This window comes from Lipotes vexillifer, unplaced genomic scaffold (genome assembly GCF_000442215.2).
Source record: "Lipotes vexillifer unplaced genomic scaffold, Lipotes_vexillifer_v1.1 scaffold302, whole genome shotgun sequence".
Lineage (NCBI taxonomy): Eukaryota > Metazoa > Chordata > Mammalia > Artiodactyla > Lipotidae > Lipotes > Lipotes vexillifer.
The window spans coordinates 1948359-1964437 of record NW_006798913.1 but is presented as its reverse complement, the minus strand read 5'-3'; the positions used below and the strand labels follow the sequence as shown (position 1 = coordinate 1964437).

Below are 16079 nucleotides of genomic sequence, written 5' to 3'. Positions count from 1 at the left end.
TGCAGCAGGAGATTCCAAAAGCAGAGGGGCTTCTTTCAAACCTAATTTAGACCAAGCCTGGGAGGAAAGTCCTATAGGCTACAACAGCTAAGCTACCAAAACTATAGGCAACATGTGGGAAGATCATTAATGCTATAGTCTCTGAAGCTCACAATCCCTTTCAGCATGAAGATGCATCATAAGTCCACAGAAATATTTAATATATTTGTTATTAAGAAAAATATTTTGTATTCTTAAAAATGGACATTTTTGGCTAAACAACCTATATATATAAGTGGCACTTTCATAAAGCCAGTTTAGATGATTTCTATTAAGGCAGTGGTTCCATACTTCTCTATGTAGGTGGAGGACATGGAATGGACGTGGTTCATGCTCTGGACGACCACGCTGAGCTCGGATCGCAAGGTGGGAGCCGTGGAAGAGGCGGCTGCTTGACTGAAAAAGTCGTCGCATTTACTCGTGATTGTGGCCAAATCACCTTTAAGTCGCTCCAGCTCTTTCTTTAGTTTCTACACAACAGAGAACAAACATGAGGATTAGGCTATCACTCCAGATGGTGTCTCTTTCTTCAAACACTTTAAAAATACACATTTCCCATTATGACCCTTGACTTAAACATGTACGTATTCTTTTTTCTTAATTGAAGTGTAGTTGATTTACAATGTTGTGTTAATCTCTGCTGTACAGCCAAGTGATTCAGTTAAACACATACATACATTTTGTTCATATTCTTTTCCATCATGGTTTATCACAGGATATTGAATATAGTTCCCTGTGCTACACAGTAGGACCTTATTGTTTATCCATTCTATATATAATAGTTTGCATCTGCTAATCCCAAACTCCCAGTACTTCCCTCCCCCCACCACCCTTCCCTTTGGCAACCACAAGCCTGTTCTCTATGTCTGTGAGTTTGGTTCTGTTTTGTAGATATGTTCATTTGTGTCGTATTTTAGATTCCACATATAAGTGATAACATACGGTATTTGTCTTTTTCTGATTTACTTCACTTAGTATGATCATCTCTAGTTGCAAAACATTTACATACTCTTTACTTTTTCTTTATCAAAGAAATGACGCCAAAGCAGTCAAGTTTCATAATCAATCATTCCCTCACTGTCCATCTCCTCGGGCCCAAACATCTAATTCACTGCTTGTGCGTGGAGCAGGTGAGAAACTGTGAGAAGCCCTCGCAGCCTCCACATAAATGGGTGAGAAAGTACGTGTTCCTGTGTTTACCCAAGTGAGAGACAGAACTGAATTACAGAATCCTCATCTGCCATCAGCGTTAAGTACATAGGCAGACCTCACCAAGTGACCCCTGGCAAAGGGAGAGCGTGAGAGGTCGCAGAGTCAACAGTAAAGGTCATTAAGACAGTAATCTGTGCTAATCTTGTCCCCACACACTTCTCAGCCTCACCTCCTGCTCTGAGATTCTGAACACGCTTTCGTGAAGGTCGTCTCTCTCCAGGGGGGTGCGGATCTGTCTGATGAGACGGTCTTCACAGCTCTCAAGCCGAAGCCTGAGGTTTCGGACTTCAGAGATGTAGAGATTATAAGCTGATTCCTCTTGCTCCTCTGTGAAAATAAATGTAATGTTTAGAAAATACCTCATTTTCTATCTTTTGGATGTTCTCGTTCATGATTTAACATGGCAGTTTTACTACTACTAAAACACAGCTAGTCAAACTAATGTTACCAGTTATCACCACAAATCCACCCCAAGGATATAAACCTTGAAATCGTGGACATTACAATTCACGAAGATTTAATAAAATTTCCCCAATGCCACTTAAAGTACCAATATCTGATTTATGATGTCTAAGGAAAGTAATATATTGCTCTCTTTTGTGTTCACAAAAGTGTGAATTATGTTAGTAGCAGATTAGTAATAAAAGCTAAATTAAAATCCTTTAAAATGAAAGGTAAAGATTATGTTAATGTTTAAAAATTTTTTAAATAGAGTATTACTACTAAGTTTTTTTGGTCTCTTTATATCAAGTGTTTGGAATAAAATTTACATTTAACAGAAGTTAACAAGACAAAATCTTTTCCTTCAACCCCCGTATAAAATTCAGGTTTGGTTATAGGAAATCTCTGCCCTTTGCTCTCAGTTTTGCTGTGAATCTAAAACTGCTCTAAGAAAAAGTCTTTAAAAAATCCAAGTTTGGTATACGGAAAAATACTTGAAACTTTTCTGAAACTAAAAGATCATCACTCTGAACATTACACTGCAAAATAGTGAAAATGTTTAAAAGTAGATACACTAAGAATTCATTGTCATACGACTTGGTTGACATCTTTTTATTAATTCATCATTTGGAAATAACTGAATCCCTCCTTGAATCTTCCTACCTCAAACATGCATTTAATGTTCTAATCATTGTTTCTACCTATTACAGGTGGAGTGACAAAATATACCTAAGATTGAGATTCCCATTGATAGCAGAAAATAGCCTGGACTAAACACCCATGGGGAAAAAAAGGCAAGGATTCCCATACTTTACCTCTTTCTGCAGATTTAAGAAGTTCTTGATAATACTGCTTACACACATTAACTTCCTTTTCCAGTTGTGTTATATCTGAACCTGAAAATATTTGGGATTCCTGGCTATCTTCGAGAAAATCTTCAAAACGAGACTGTAGATTACTCAGAACTTGCTGATGTTCACCAGGTAACATTGTCTTTATCTAAAGAAGACCAGTGATCCATTATAGAACTAAGAGTAAAATTTCAAAAGGACAGATCTCAAGTGGGTCTCATGGGACATGAGTTTATGTTAATAGTCATAAATAGAAAACCACTGGAAATTAATTTTTTCTTCATTTACAGTCTTAGGTTTTAAAAGATGAGAAAAAACAAGACTATAAAATTTAATAAATGAAATCAAACTACACCCATCTCTATATGCCCAAACACTATACTGTGTCTCCCAATGAAAATGTAAGCCCTGAATGATGTATGGGATTTCCAGATTCCCCAGTCCTTAGAAAATGCCTCGTATACAGCAGGCGTAGGACAGATATTCTTTGAATGAATGACTATTATCATGGATCTGCTCGACTCCATCTTACCCCAGAGAAAATACAGAACTCACCCCTCGAGACAAGGGGTCCCAAATCTTTGGACAGGTTAGGTGGATGTGTAGATTTATACTTACTGAAGCCACATTGCTAGCTCGGATTCTGTCAATTTCATTGATGAGATAGTGCCAGGAGACCACACTCTTCATATTTATGTGAGACTCATGCCAAAGGGTCAGGACGTTCTGATACTGCTGCTCGATTCTGAAATATACGAAAGAAAACTCAGATTCAGCCTTTCCACTCCCTCTGACCACACGCTACAATTTTTCTTTGTTTGTGACATATACTAGGTTTCCTAGTTCTAGGTCCTCCTGATCCTATGAGCCTTGTCAAAGCACTGATTGTTTCTTTAACCTTCAGAGAATTCCACAGCCAGGCCTACATCTGGAGCTAGTGCGCACAAACCTGTTTGCAAAGTCGACCGCCTCTTTATTTGGAGGAGGGACACTGAAGCACACAGACGGGACCATGGCTTCGTTCCCAGTGGGGCTGATGACCTTCCACTTAGCACGATGAGAGTTGTTCGCCAAAACACATTCATCATCTTTGAAAATGGTTATCTGGTTTTAAAAGAAGAACAGAATAACAAGATGAGGTCACTGTGGTACTCATCTTTTTCCACATCCAATCTTGGGGTTTTTTTTGTATTTTTGAGGCGGAAAACTTTACCACTAATGAGCAATATGACCTCATTTTTTAAATATATGAATAATGCCAGGATCTGGTCTGTTTCTAGGAGTTAAAGTACCTCAATTTGTCTGTAGTCACAGATGGCTTTGATCGGAATAGAAGTTTTGAGTGGACAGTCAGGATTTCTTGGCTTCAGCTGAATGATTGTTTTTGCTCTCCCCATCAGGCTTGCGACTGTGCTTTTATACTGCAAAAGCTCTTCTTTCTCTTCCTAGGGAATAAATCAGATGGATTTTAAAAGTAAAAAACGTGTGCACTCTGTTCTTTTAGGGCTTTGCCTAAATGAACTTCACCAGAAGAATCTTCCCTGACCATGTGGTCTAAGCTTTCAATCCCTCCCCACCCCCGCTGACACCTCTCTTCCCTTGTTTTGTTTGGTTGTTTCTTTCCTCCTTCGCATTTACCACTATCTAACATACTACGTATATTTACTAATTTATCATGTTTATTGAGCCCCATTCCCAGCATATAAGCAGGATTCTTGTCGGTTTTGTTCACTGTTCTATCCCCAGCACCTAAAATAGTGTCTGGGATACAGAAATGCTAACAAGTATTTATGGAATGAATGACTAAACACAGACACACACAACACAGTGAAAGCATTTTAAAATATTCAGGCAATCACATGAAAAACACTTTTGTTGTATTTGTTACCAAAAAACACTAAAACTGAATGCTTAAATGCTTGATTGAGGCAGAAATATCAAGAGTACCAATTAAACATGAAGTTCTGCACATAGAAAACAGAATAAAGCACTAATCTAGTCCTCACTATACATCACTGATGAAACTTGCAGGTTTTCCTGTTCATACCATTGATTCCTGAACGAGGTCCTCCAGCTTGTGAATGCTGCTGGACCTGTCACAGCTGTACTTCCGCTGAATGGCATCTTTTAGATTCCTCAAGTAATCCGTGGCTTCTTTGGCATCATTGAAAAACTAAGGAAAGATGAAAACTGGCAGTTAAAGTGTATGTAATGTCAGCAAAGCCCAGAGTTGTCAGGTTCGAGTACCAGAGCCCTGTGTGGACCCCTCCTACATGGGAACAGAATATGATCACAAGACAACTTAGCCAAAATCATTCCTTTAACCAAACACCAATTCTTGAACTTGGATGATGATGAATGAATTCTAATTGTCCATCCAAAGTTTATGTCTATAGAGATCAGACTGGTGGCTGCCAAGGGGGAGGGAAGGTGGGGGAGGGATGGATGGATTGCAAGTTTAGGATTAGAAGATGCAAACCGGTATATGTAGGATGGATAAACAACAAGGTCCTACTGTATAGCACAGGAAACTATATCCAATACCCTGTGATAAACCAAAATGGAAAAGAACATGAAAAATAATATATACATATATATATATAACAAAGTTTCTCTGTATACTGTGGTTTTGGCTCGATATTATTTTGACTGAACTTCTATTTCACTTTAGGGTCCAAACAGCTGTTAATCGGGGGTGAAATTCCAAGAATATTTTAAAACTTCTGAAGAACAGAAAGAAAGCTCTCTGTAATGAAATAGTTCCTTAATAAGAGAAGCATGGACAAAATTAAGATTTTCTGACATTTTAAGCATTTTTAAAGTATTTCTTCCTTACTAGAATGCTTCCATTTACCCTGAAGAACATATATCCCTATACCCTACAAAGAAAACATTTTGGTTTCTTTCCCCTGAACACTACATACATGCATCTTAACAGTACATTATGGAAATGTTTTCTGTAACTCGGCCAAAATTGCAATACCATCGATTGACACGGTGATTCTGCCTCCATACCTCAAAATAAGCGCTGTTATCCTTTATGTGCTTCTCTACGCACTGGCAGAGCTGCAGGATCCAGCTCCACTGCGTCTGCATCGCCGCTCGGTAGGCCTGACAGGTAAAACATAGCCACTGTTGCCGTCTGGACAGTAAGACACGTGACTTACTTCTCAAGCATAAAAGACTCTAGTGTCTACATAGATGATGAGAATTCTTTAACAGAGTAAGACTTGAAAAATCGGGGTAGTCAAATGTCCCTCTAAACTACGAGTTTCCAGTTGTACAAAGCCAGCCCTAAAAGTTTAAATATAAAATTTTCAATCAGTCCAGTCACTTTCTTTCAAATTTTTAGCTTCTTGACATTTTTTTCTTAAAATATATGGAAAAAGCTAGCTCTGGCTGTTTTTCCATGAAAACCTCTTTAATATTAGAAATGGATGCAAGCTATCCCAGCTTTTTAGAAAACCAACCCTCCACCTGCCAACACTTGCCTATATGGCATCTTCAGATATGCCTCCTTCATGACATTTTCCTTCATCTTTCTTTTTTCTGAATTTTTCTATTACTGGATTATAAAATACCCCCTCCTGACACAAAAATACATGGTCTGTAGTTTTCTCTGTCTTTGCTTCCAAAACTAGTCTGGAAGCTCTTGGCAGGGGTGGGGGTGATTTATTTATTTGTTTTTACTGGGACTGTTTGGGGAGGGTGGAAAAGGGCATAAGCAATCCCTTATTAGTGTAATTCTGGAATTACATTCAAGATAATACTAGGGGAACTTCCCTGGTGGCACAGTGGTTAAGAATCTGCCTGCCAATGCAGCGGACACGGGTTTGAGCCCTGGTCGGAGAAGATCCCACATGCTGCGGAGCAACTTAAGCCTGTGAGCCACAACTACTGAGCCCACGTGCCACAACTACTGAAGCCCACGTGCCTGGAGCCCGTGCTTGGCAACAAGAGAAGTCACTGCAATGAGAAGCCCGCACACCACAACGAAGAGTAGCCCCGGCTCACTGCAACTAGAGAAAGTCGACGTGCGGCAACGAAGACCCAACACGGCCAAAAATTTAAAAAAAGGAAAGATAATACTAGGAATTTTTATTTCATACGTTTTTACTTGAATTTTTATTTACCACTTGGTGTCTCTTTCCTGAGAGCAAAAATATTGTAGAAAAGACACCTACTTACTAGAAAACATGAAACACCCTTTCATATTTAAGGTTCAGTTCACTGGCTTCCGGAAGAGGGCGCCCTTGATGCTCTAATGACTGTCTTATGTAAGCCTGTCCTTCCTCCTGGAAAAAACACTCCTGCTGAGCTCTGTCCAGGCAGCTTTCTGGGTGGAATGCATAAGGCAGCACTGGAAATCTGGCAACACATCCGGATCACATTACCTGCTCCCTCCAATTAAGCTACTTGAATAAATTGGCTATAAAAGACACATCGTGCATGGTCAGATTATTAGTTTCTTTTTCACATAAAATATAAAAGAGTTAATAATTAACTATTATCCATTGCCCACAAGACATTGGATGGGCCCATGGAATCATAAGGACAACTACGGCTTAATTTTATTGTTCCAGAGACTTTCAGTTAATTAGACTAACAGCTCTACCTAAAAGTAATCAGGTTCACATCCACATTTTCCATTCCCATCAAAATTCTCAACCTACAATCGTATTTCCTAACAGCTTTCATCTCTCTACTCCAAAGAATATCTATCCCACTTTTAGTTGATCATCATAGAAAAGTATATCCAGACCCTTCATGATTCTAATTTCCTCTCCCTAGTGCCACCCTACCTTCTGTGTCTTTAACATTCCTACGCAGCATTTCCTGGGGATGAAAACCACGTTTTTATATGAAAGAAGGTCACCTATAATATTTCCAAGACCACCAAGTGAGGCCTAGAATTTTATGAATCTTTTGCGTCACGAAGACTTATTTCAGTGAACAAAGACTCTCAGATTCCTTCCTTCAACTGCGTGTCCCATTGTAAGCACAGCTTCATTTTTCTTCCTCTGGAAATACACCACATCTGTCCACGTTACATGCTTCTCGCCCTCTTACATCACCCCCTGCACATTCACACAGTCACTAACTCTAACCAGTAGATATCAGGCCCCAATAGTAAACACATCCTACCCCACCACCACCCCACGGGCAGCCTGATAAACCCTAGTCAACCCTCCCCTTCTGGGTCTGAAATGTGTGCGTTACACCCTGAGGACACACCTCACAAAACCAGACCATGAATACAATTAGTAAATTAAATAATAGTAACTAGTACTTCTTGAGAACCTACTGTGTACCAAGAACTTAACTAAATAGTAAGAGTACATTCTTCTTCTCACACAACTCTATGGGTTAGAAGCAATTTCCCCCATTTTAGGTAAGTGAATGGGACTGAGTAAGGTTACATCCCTGGGGCAGTGTCATATGGTTAGGAAGAAATATCAACCTCAAAGCCTATCAAGTCAAGGACCTTCACAGTTACTGTACTACACCTCTTTGGCCACAGGGGTTGACAAAGTACCTTTATTGGAAGTGATGAGTGGGTGACACACTTCAGCAGAACTGAAGGCAAATCAGTATGATCTGTCAGAAACATTCTTTTTGATTCAGGTTATAATAGAAGTTTGATAGCTTGCATTTTTCAATTTATCAACAATAGAAGAATCTGAAGGGTAATAATCAAATGTCTGTATTCCACTGTGACTATTACACTTTCTGACTTACCTCAATGGTTAATCGGGCTGGGTGATTTTCCAGAAGCAGCTGCTCTGCTATCTCCTGAACTGATTTAATATTTTCTTCCTTTTGATCAAGTTCTCTCATTAATTCCTAATTTAAAGAAATAAGCAAGAAATATGTCAGAAAATGATAAAACCTGAAATGCATTTTTAACATCCAGTTACAGAAGTCATACTCACAGCGTGGTAATCTTTTTTCCGGGCTATGTTGGTGTTTCTTTCACTCCAGTCATAAGCAACTTCCCCCTCTTCTTTTTCATTCAACCAAATAAGCTCATTAGTTGCACGAGTTACAAAATTGTGGAGTGTATCAAGGTGCCGTTCCTGATTCCTGGATGTGTTCTTTACAAGGAGAATCATTGTTAAGAATCGTGTCTTTGCCACATAGAGGTAAGGGGAACAGAAAGTTAAAAAAACTTACCAAGAGTTTTGCATACTGATTTTCTAATCTGTGCAACTTTTCTGCATAAGTTAGTTTAAGAGGTGCCGTCATCTGGATCTATAACATGGGATAAAAAGACGGCAAGGTTAGGAATCTTAAGGAATTCTGATTCACAAGCAATGTATCATTTACCCGGTTGCAACAGGGTCTTTATAGAAAGAGCAGAACAGAAGCTGGGATGAAATACATACAGATTTCAAATTCACATACCTCACTGATCTTAGCTTCTTTGAGGCTAGATTCAAATTCTTCAATAGCTTGGTGAACATTTTTATGATTTTCTAAATGGCTTTCAACACTTGGCAAATCTGATCCCCATTCAGTGCGGTCCAGCTGCACCTTTAAATAGAAAGATATAAGGTTTGAAAAAGAAACTGGTAGCAATAAAGCCTGAAATTCAGGTAAAGTAAATATTCTTACCTGCATCTCATCAACCCAATTCAAAAGATCCTGAACAAATTTCATGTTGATTTCCTCTTCTGTTAAATTCTGATCCAGTAGAGACGACTTGAGAAGGGGCTTTCGGATCTGCATCAGCTTCAGAGTTTGCAGGGAATTTGTCTCCACTCCTGAGCTGAAATTTGGAACTAATCCTGATGGGAAGCCAGGTGTATATGCAGGAGTGACAGATGGCGTCAGGCGGGAAGTCAGCCCTGATGACAGGCCTGAGGTCACGCTGGACGGGGTCAGGGAAGGCGTTAGACCCTGGGTCAGCCCTGAGTTCAGACTGGCATTTAAGGTCTGTGTAAACCCTGAGTTTAAACTCTGACTGATTCCTGATATCATGAGCTTCGTCTGCTCCGCTGTCAGCACGCGGCCTTTGCTGTACACTGAGGAACATTCATTCCTTAAGGCCAGGATGTCATCACGCAGTTTTGCAACCCTGAAAAGAAAATCAAAAGGGATAAGCTATAATATAAGAGGCATTTTTCTCAGAGTGAACTCTAATGTAAACTAGGGACTTTAATTAACAATAACGTATCACTATTGGCTCATCAGCTGTAACAAATGCATCACACTAGTGCAAGACGTTACTGACAGGAGAATGGGCTTTGAGAGGGGATATGGGAACTCTGGACTTTCCACTCAATTTTTCTATAAACCTAAACTGCTCAAATAAATAAAGTCTATTTTAAAATGTCATTGTAATCATATTGCTAAAAGTTTGCATCACAATTTTTTTCACTGAATGTTGTACTATAAGTACTCTGCATATTATCACGATTTTTATAACTACAATTTATAATGAACACAATTACTATACTATAATATGATCATTCTCCTACTATTTGACATGTAGGATTCCAAATTTTTGTTACTATAAAATATTTCTGACATGAACAAAGGCTTTTTTTCCTATATTTATTAAGATATTTTCTATATTTAGAATTACTATAGATTCCTAAAAGTGGACTTACTGGGTCAAAGCATCATTTATAATTTTTGCTTTATATATCTCATGTATTTAGATATTTACATATATAATATATATAGTATTCAACCTGAAAGGTTCCATTCCTACTCCCAAACCTACTTCTCAGAGATACAGATGTTTATGCAACATATATTTCTTCCAATACTTTATTAGGAACATTTTCATGATAAGATAAACAGAAAACTGAAATGCTGACTTAAAAGATAATTTTCTCATACTGTCCCTTTTTCAAATATCACACATGAATATTTCAACTGTATGTTAGTTACTACAGCATTAAATATTACATGTATCATAAAATTTTTTTCTATTACTTATCTTTGAAGAACAAAACCTACTAAACACACCCAAATATGACAGAATTAACATGACACACATTTTCAACAAAAAAGAGCTTAAGAAATATTTCATAAAATTGTCACACTCTACATTCTTAATGCAGGTGCCATGAAACAGTCACCCAGAAGGAGAGCTGACCAACAAGCACTCTTACCTCTGTACCAACTGGTCTGCCTGGTAGTATTTTCCATCAATAAGAATCTGTACATCAATTACATGCTGGCGTAACAGGTTCTCACATTCAAGGACATACCCGGCAATTTCTGCTTCATTCTGAAACTGCACCCCGGATTCTAATCTTTTAGAATCCTGTATTTTTAAAAGAACTCAATATTAATTCTACATTAATTAATTAATTAAACAAGTTTCAAAACTAGCCTCAAATATAAAACTCGAAGTATTAGAACAGAAGCTACTTGGATTTTCTCTGTTTTCCCTTTTGCTTCAAAAACATGTTTTCCCTCAAGAAAGCAAAGTAATCATACTCTTTAACAAACTTTGTTTCAGTAGACCAATCTACCCAACGTTATGCAAAGTTTTAGTTCATCCGAACACACTGACCCATCTACTGCAATCCCAACAGCTCCTGAAATGAACTTACAGACTGGAGAGCGTTTCGAGCAAGCATCAGTTTGTCTTCACAAATGACACTGCCCCTCTGAACTCGGCTGGCAATCTGCTGCAACATGTCCAGTCTAAAAGAAGGAACGAGATAAAATAAAGCCTCTCCCTCTAAAGTCATAGAGTTGGCCATCCCTGAAAAATGCAGCCCACCAAAAGAGAAAACACAATCCCACACCAATGACTCCATACCTGTGTCCATCAAAGGATTCATTGCCAAAGCTAATGCAGGAATTGATCAGCGTTGGACCACAATGAACTGAGAGGAAATTTTCATTTGAATCAAGACTGGTTCGTGTGCTAGTCGTGTTACTAAACACAGAGTCACTGCTACGGTAACTGTAACTACTGCTGTGCATTCTTATCCTTGCAATGATGTTCTTTCCTCCACCATTAAAAGTAGACTCAAAAGTAGAAGGTCTACAAAAAGCGCTACTTCTAACGGTGAAGAGTGGCGGCTGAATGGTACAGCTTTCAATGGCTCCTTAAATATGCTCCAACGTGCATATTCAACACACAGCAAATAATACACTGATAGCTGTTCAGAAGAATCTCACCTAGAGCCATGGGTTTACTAGCTGAGGTCTGCCTTTTGTAGCCTGCACTAAAGCCCTACAAGTTTGGACAAGGCAGGCTGACTGGGGCGTCACTGGAGAAGACTTGCCAAATATTTTCACCAAGAGTCATCCATTTGCAACTGCTTCAAAAACAACTCTGATGCCTCCCAGGAGCCCAGGTACAATTAGAAAAGTTTATTCCGGCAAATCATCAGCTAAAAGAACACAAAGAGTCAAGCAGACCCTGATCACAGCTTTTTGGAAAAGGCCAGGTCTGTAATGAACAACACAGGGTTAAAAACTGATACTTACAAGCACCTATAAACAAATGAGTTTGAGGAGAAGCAAAGTACTTTTCCTTTTTAACCACCATGGTGTTTGTTGATTAGGTTAAATTAACAGAAAATTGTCCGTTTACCTTTCTTTATAGGATGAGCTCCCAGGAATGTTAGGTCTAATCTACTGAAGTTACTTTACATTTTTAAAAGCCAAAGTGCTAAGAAGAGTATCAGTGCAATGCTTGCAAATTTAATTTGTCTGTGCTTATTTTTCCTTTCTATAGGTTATTACCTGGCCTAAGATCATTGGCTCTTTCACATCTGTTTTTTACACACTCCGACGCTGCACAGCTATTATTTTGCAATACAGAGTTAATGCCAAAAAAAAAACTTGTTGCATCAAGAAAAATGAAGGCATTGAATCAGCCAAGCTCCTAAATATTTTCCTATCCCTAACACTGCAAGGCCAAACTGTTGCTTCTCCACCTAGAGGTAGATACTGTTCTTTTCACAAGGCAAGAAAAGGAAATTTGAGAGTGCCATGTCAAATATAGTTAGTAAAAAGAAAAGCATGAATAGTAATAGCAGCCAGCACCTAACATTTCTGAAGCAATTGTCACATGCCAGGAAATTAACTAATCATTTTACAGACATACTCAGAACCAGCAAATGCAGTAGGTACTATTACATCCTGTTTACAAAGGAAGAAACTGAAGCTTAGAGAGGATACTGAATCTAAGATTACATGGCTTGTACACTGAGCTAATAATTCATCCAGGATTGACTGGCTCCTAGACCTCGAACTCTTAACCATAGCATTCTTTCATTAACATATATTAAAATCCAGCTGCTATTCTGTCGACTAAAATCTACTGCGTACTCTTTCTGTGGCATCCTTTTTCACTCTTTCTGATGAGAAGCTGAGCGTCCCATCTGAACCACCCAGAATTATCTCCTCCATAAAAGGTCCATCCTGGGTATTTCGAGCTTGTTCTGGTTCTAATGATCTAGTTATGTAGACAGAATATGCTGCTTTAATAAGAGTGTCATCAGTGATTTAATAAAGGCCTGACAAGTTAGACCTGCCCCTGTATCTTCAACACATTAGTTCATATTTCTTCCATGTGGAAGTTATGAGGAGGCGCAGAGAGCACCAGGATACTGATAGCAGGCAGGGTGTTAAGTGTTGGCGACATGAGGAGCTACAAAAACAGGAATCTGTCTCCACGTTACTAGAGCTCACAACTGTAGAATGGGCAGCCCTTAACCAATGACAGACACAAATACAAAATTACAACGGAGATGACGGCTATGAAGGAGCAATCCATATAAACAGGAGGGTTATCACCAAGATGTCTGAACCAACGTGGGAGACTGTGGAAAGTTTCTGGAGGAAATTACGTTGAAGCCGAGATCTGAGAAAGACGAGGAGTAAAGAGGGGATGAAACAGACTTCCCAGCCAAAGCATCAGACAGTGCAGAGATCTCATAAATGGGGGAGGCTGGGACCTTGGCAAGTCAGAGCTCCTGAGAGGCAGACGGCGTGACTGCACTGCAGAAGCGAGGAGGCGTGGGGCCAGTCGGGCTTGAGGGCGATGCCTGGCCTGGCCACCGGTCCCCAGGCTGTAAGGCCAGCCCCGTGGACTCAGGCCACACAAGCCCCACACACTACAAGTCAGGCTGGGATGTAAGGACTACCCCAGAGACACATCCATCCAACAAATGTGTCCTGAAGACCAAGCAGGACCTTCCCCGGCAGCTGGGTGTAGCGGGAGAGAAAGGATGAAGGTCAGTGATGTTTTCAGGGTAAAAAAGCAGAGAGGGAACTTGAGCCAGCATTTAGTAAGTGTTCTCTAGAAGCGGCCTCACTGCCCTTCAAATAGAGGGTTCACTGCCCCGTAGAAAGAGGGTCGTAGCCAAAAATACAACAAGAAACAAGATAAGTTCATGGTTAGTCTGTGTTATATATGGATGAACTTCTGGATCCAGGCCCTGGCGACTTTAAAGTCAGTTGGAGAAATTCTCACGGGTCATCCTGATTGGCTTTAAAACTGTAACCATCGTATAAGAAGAGATTTCACACACCAACCTAGGCCCTCTTGAAACACTACTTTACTGATCCCTCCACAAACCTCTTGGAAGAGTTTCTAGATAAGAAAATGGAGAATCAGAAAGGCTAAGTGACTTATTCAAGGTCACACAGCCAAGTGAATGAAAAAGGTAAATGTTGGTCTCCAGAGCTTAAGTTCTTTCCACGACACAGGCTGAACCCTCCCACTGGACACCCAGGGCAGAGGCCATCCCCACTCACCTTTCCACTTCGGGACGAAGAGCCTTCTCCCTCTCGAGCATGGCAATGATGAGCTTTCCCCACTCCTTTTCTATGTCATTGGGATGATAACCTTGAAGGAGTTTGATGCGTCCAAATTCTATCCAAATCTAGAGAAAACAACAACAAAAAAGTTAATGTGAAGCAAAGACGTAAAAAATTATGTTTCTTACATCAAGGTATCTTATTAAAGATAACATTGGATACCTTATGATACCACATATATGTGGAATCTAAAATATGACACAAATGAACTTTATGGAATAGAAACAGACTCACAGACATAGAGAACAGACTTGTGGTTGCCAAGGGGGAAGAGGGGTGAGAGAGGGATGGATTGGGAGTTTGGGGTTAGCAGACACAAACTATTATATATAGGACGGATAAACAACAAGGTCCTACTGTATAATAGCACAGGGAACTATATTCATTATGCTGTGATAAACCATAATGGAAAAGAATATGAAAAAGAATATATATATATGTATAACTGAATCATTTTGCTGTACAACAGAAATTAACACATTATAAATCAAGTATACTTCAATAAAATTTTTTTAAAATATTACATTTGACAATACAAAGGGAATTTCTGCTTACCTCTAATAATTTATACAGGCGTTTAATTTTTGATTTTTCTGTCTCCTTTGGTGGAATTTCTGCTTCTTTAAACTGTAAATACTGATTATAAAGTGCCTAAAAAGAAAGGGAAAATAAATGAAGGGCCAAACTTCAAAGACCTGTTTTCATTATCACATAATGTCACCACTTCAAATGCTATTTACTCTGTCGCGTGCCCTCGGTGGCATTTCTTTATAAAACAGACACTCAAGGACGCTGCTGATTCCCAGCCAGTCGGTAACCAGGCTGTATGGGAGCTGAGGAGGGTGTAATTCTGGCTATGAGCCCTGATTCAACATAGGCTACCCAGCCATCTGGATAGTGAAAACCACAGCAGTATCTACTATGGCTCTACTGATAATCTCTCATTATCCAAACAAGAAGATACATACTTTAAAAGATCCACTTCCCAAATGCCGTACTTTAGCTTTTAGTTTTTGGAAAAATCATCTGATGTAACTCCCATAAAAAGGGGTGGGGAGCATTCTCCTCTATTTCATGGTCTATCCTTGAAAACAGAATTCTCATCAGATAGACTGGACTAAAATTTCGTTTCAATGTCCCATTGGCCAAATTAAGCAGATCTTATAAGTAAACAAAGACAGATGCTATTGGTTGCTGCTATTATTATAAAAGTTTGAACCATATAATTAAATTACTATCTAACTTATAGATATTAACTTGGGAATCTCTTAAATATGTTTATTATATTTATTAACAAGGACCTTATAAAAATTATGTTGATAAAGCATCTCCACATTTAATAAGTGTATGCTAATTATTTCATCCTAATTCATGCTGCTTTAAAACAAGTCCCTGCAAACATTCAGGCAGACACATTTCTTTGAAGGATTCCATTTGATGTTTTGCTGGCTAATAAAATTATTTGGTATTTCCCTGTATCACGTCCTATCCCAGGCACCAGTCAGTAATCTGTGTAGTCACTCGAACTTCTTTAATAATTTAAGAATCTGTATTAATTAGAAGCCAGCAAGAATTTACTCAAATGTCTGGACAAAAGGAATCCATCTGGAAATAAATGGAACTTGAAATCTGAAAATTGGTTTAAACTCAAAATGCACCGTTTCAGGATGTCCATAGGTGAATAAGCACGGAATGCCATCATGGGCTACCCACTGTTCACAGTAGACATGCTGATAG

General features: G+C 39.1%; 1 protein-coding gene across 3 annotated transcripts in view; it reads right to left on the bottom strand.

Moving 5' to 3' along the window:
- Nucleotides 1-16079, bottom strand: part of DST (dystonin) — a 496398-nt gene that overhangs the window by 167101 nt on the left and 313218 nt on the right. For 2 of the 3 annotated variants that reach the window (XM_007471189.1, XM_007471190.1), the window contains 17 exons: nucleotides 14898-14993; nucleotides 14280-14407; nucleotides 11114-11207; nucleotides 10667-10821; nucleotides 9159-9621; nucleotides 8949-9077; nucleotides 8718-8795; nucleotides 8477-8638; nucleotides 8283-8387; nucleotides 5559-5654; nucleotides 4591-4716; nucleotides 3836-3988; nucleotides 3493-3647; nucleotides 3162-3288; nucleotides 2508-2691; nucleotides 1421-1578; nucleotides 331-509 (listed from right to left, as the gene is read on the bottom strand). In XM_007471189.1, coding sequence (XP_007471251.1) covers nucleotides 331-509; nucleotides 1421-1578; nucleotides 2508-2691; nucleotides 3162-3288; nucleotides 3493-3647; nucleotides 3836-3988; nucleotides 4591-4716; nucleotides 5559-5654; nucleotides 8283-8387; nucleotides 8477-8638; nucleotides 8718-8795; nucleotides 8949-9077; nucleotides 9159-9621; nucleotides 10667-10821; nucleotides 11114-11207; nucleotides 14280-14407; nucleotides 14898-14993 — 2588 coding nt within the window. Of the gene's footprint in view, nucleotides 1-330; nucleotides 510-1420; nucleotides 1579-2507; nucleotides 2692-3161; nucleotides 3289-3492; nucleotides 3648-3835; nucleotides 3989-4590; nucleotides 4717-5558; nucleotides 5655-8282; nucleotides 8388-8476; nucleotides 8639-8717; nucleotides 8796-8948; nucleotides 9078-9158; nucleotides 9622-10666; nucleotides 10822-11113; nucleotides 11208-11325; nucleotides 11493-14279; nucleotides 14408-14897; nucleotides 14994-16079 lie in introns of those variants that run through there. The other variant, XM_007471191.1, reaches the window with a different exon arrangement.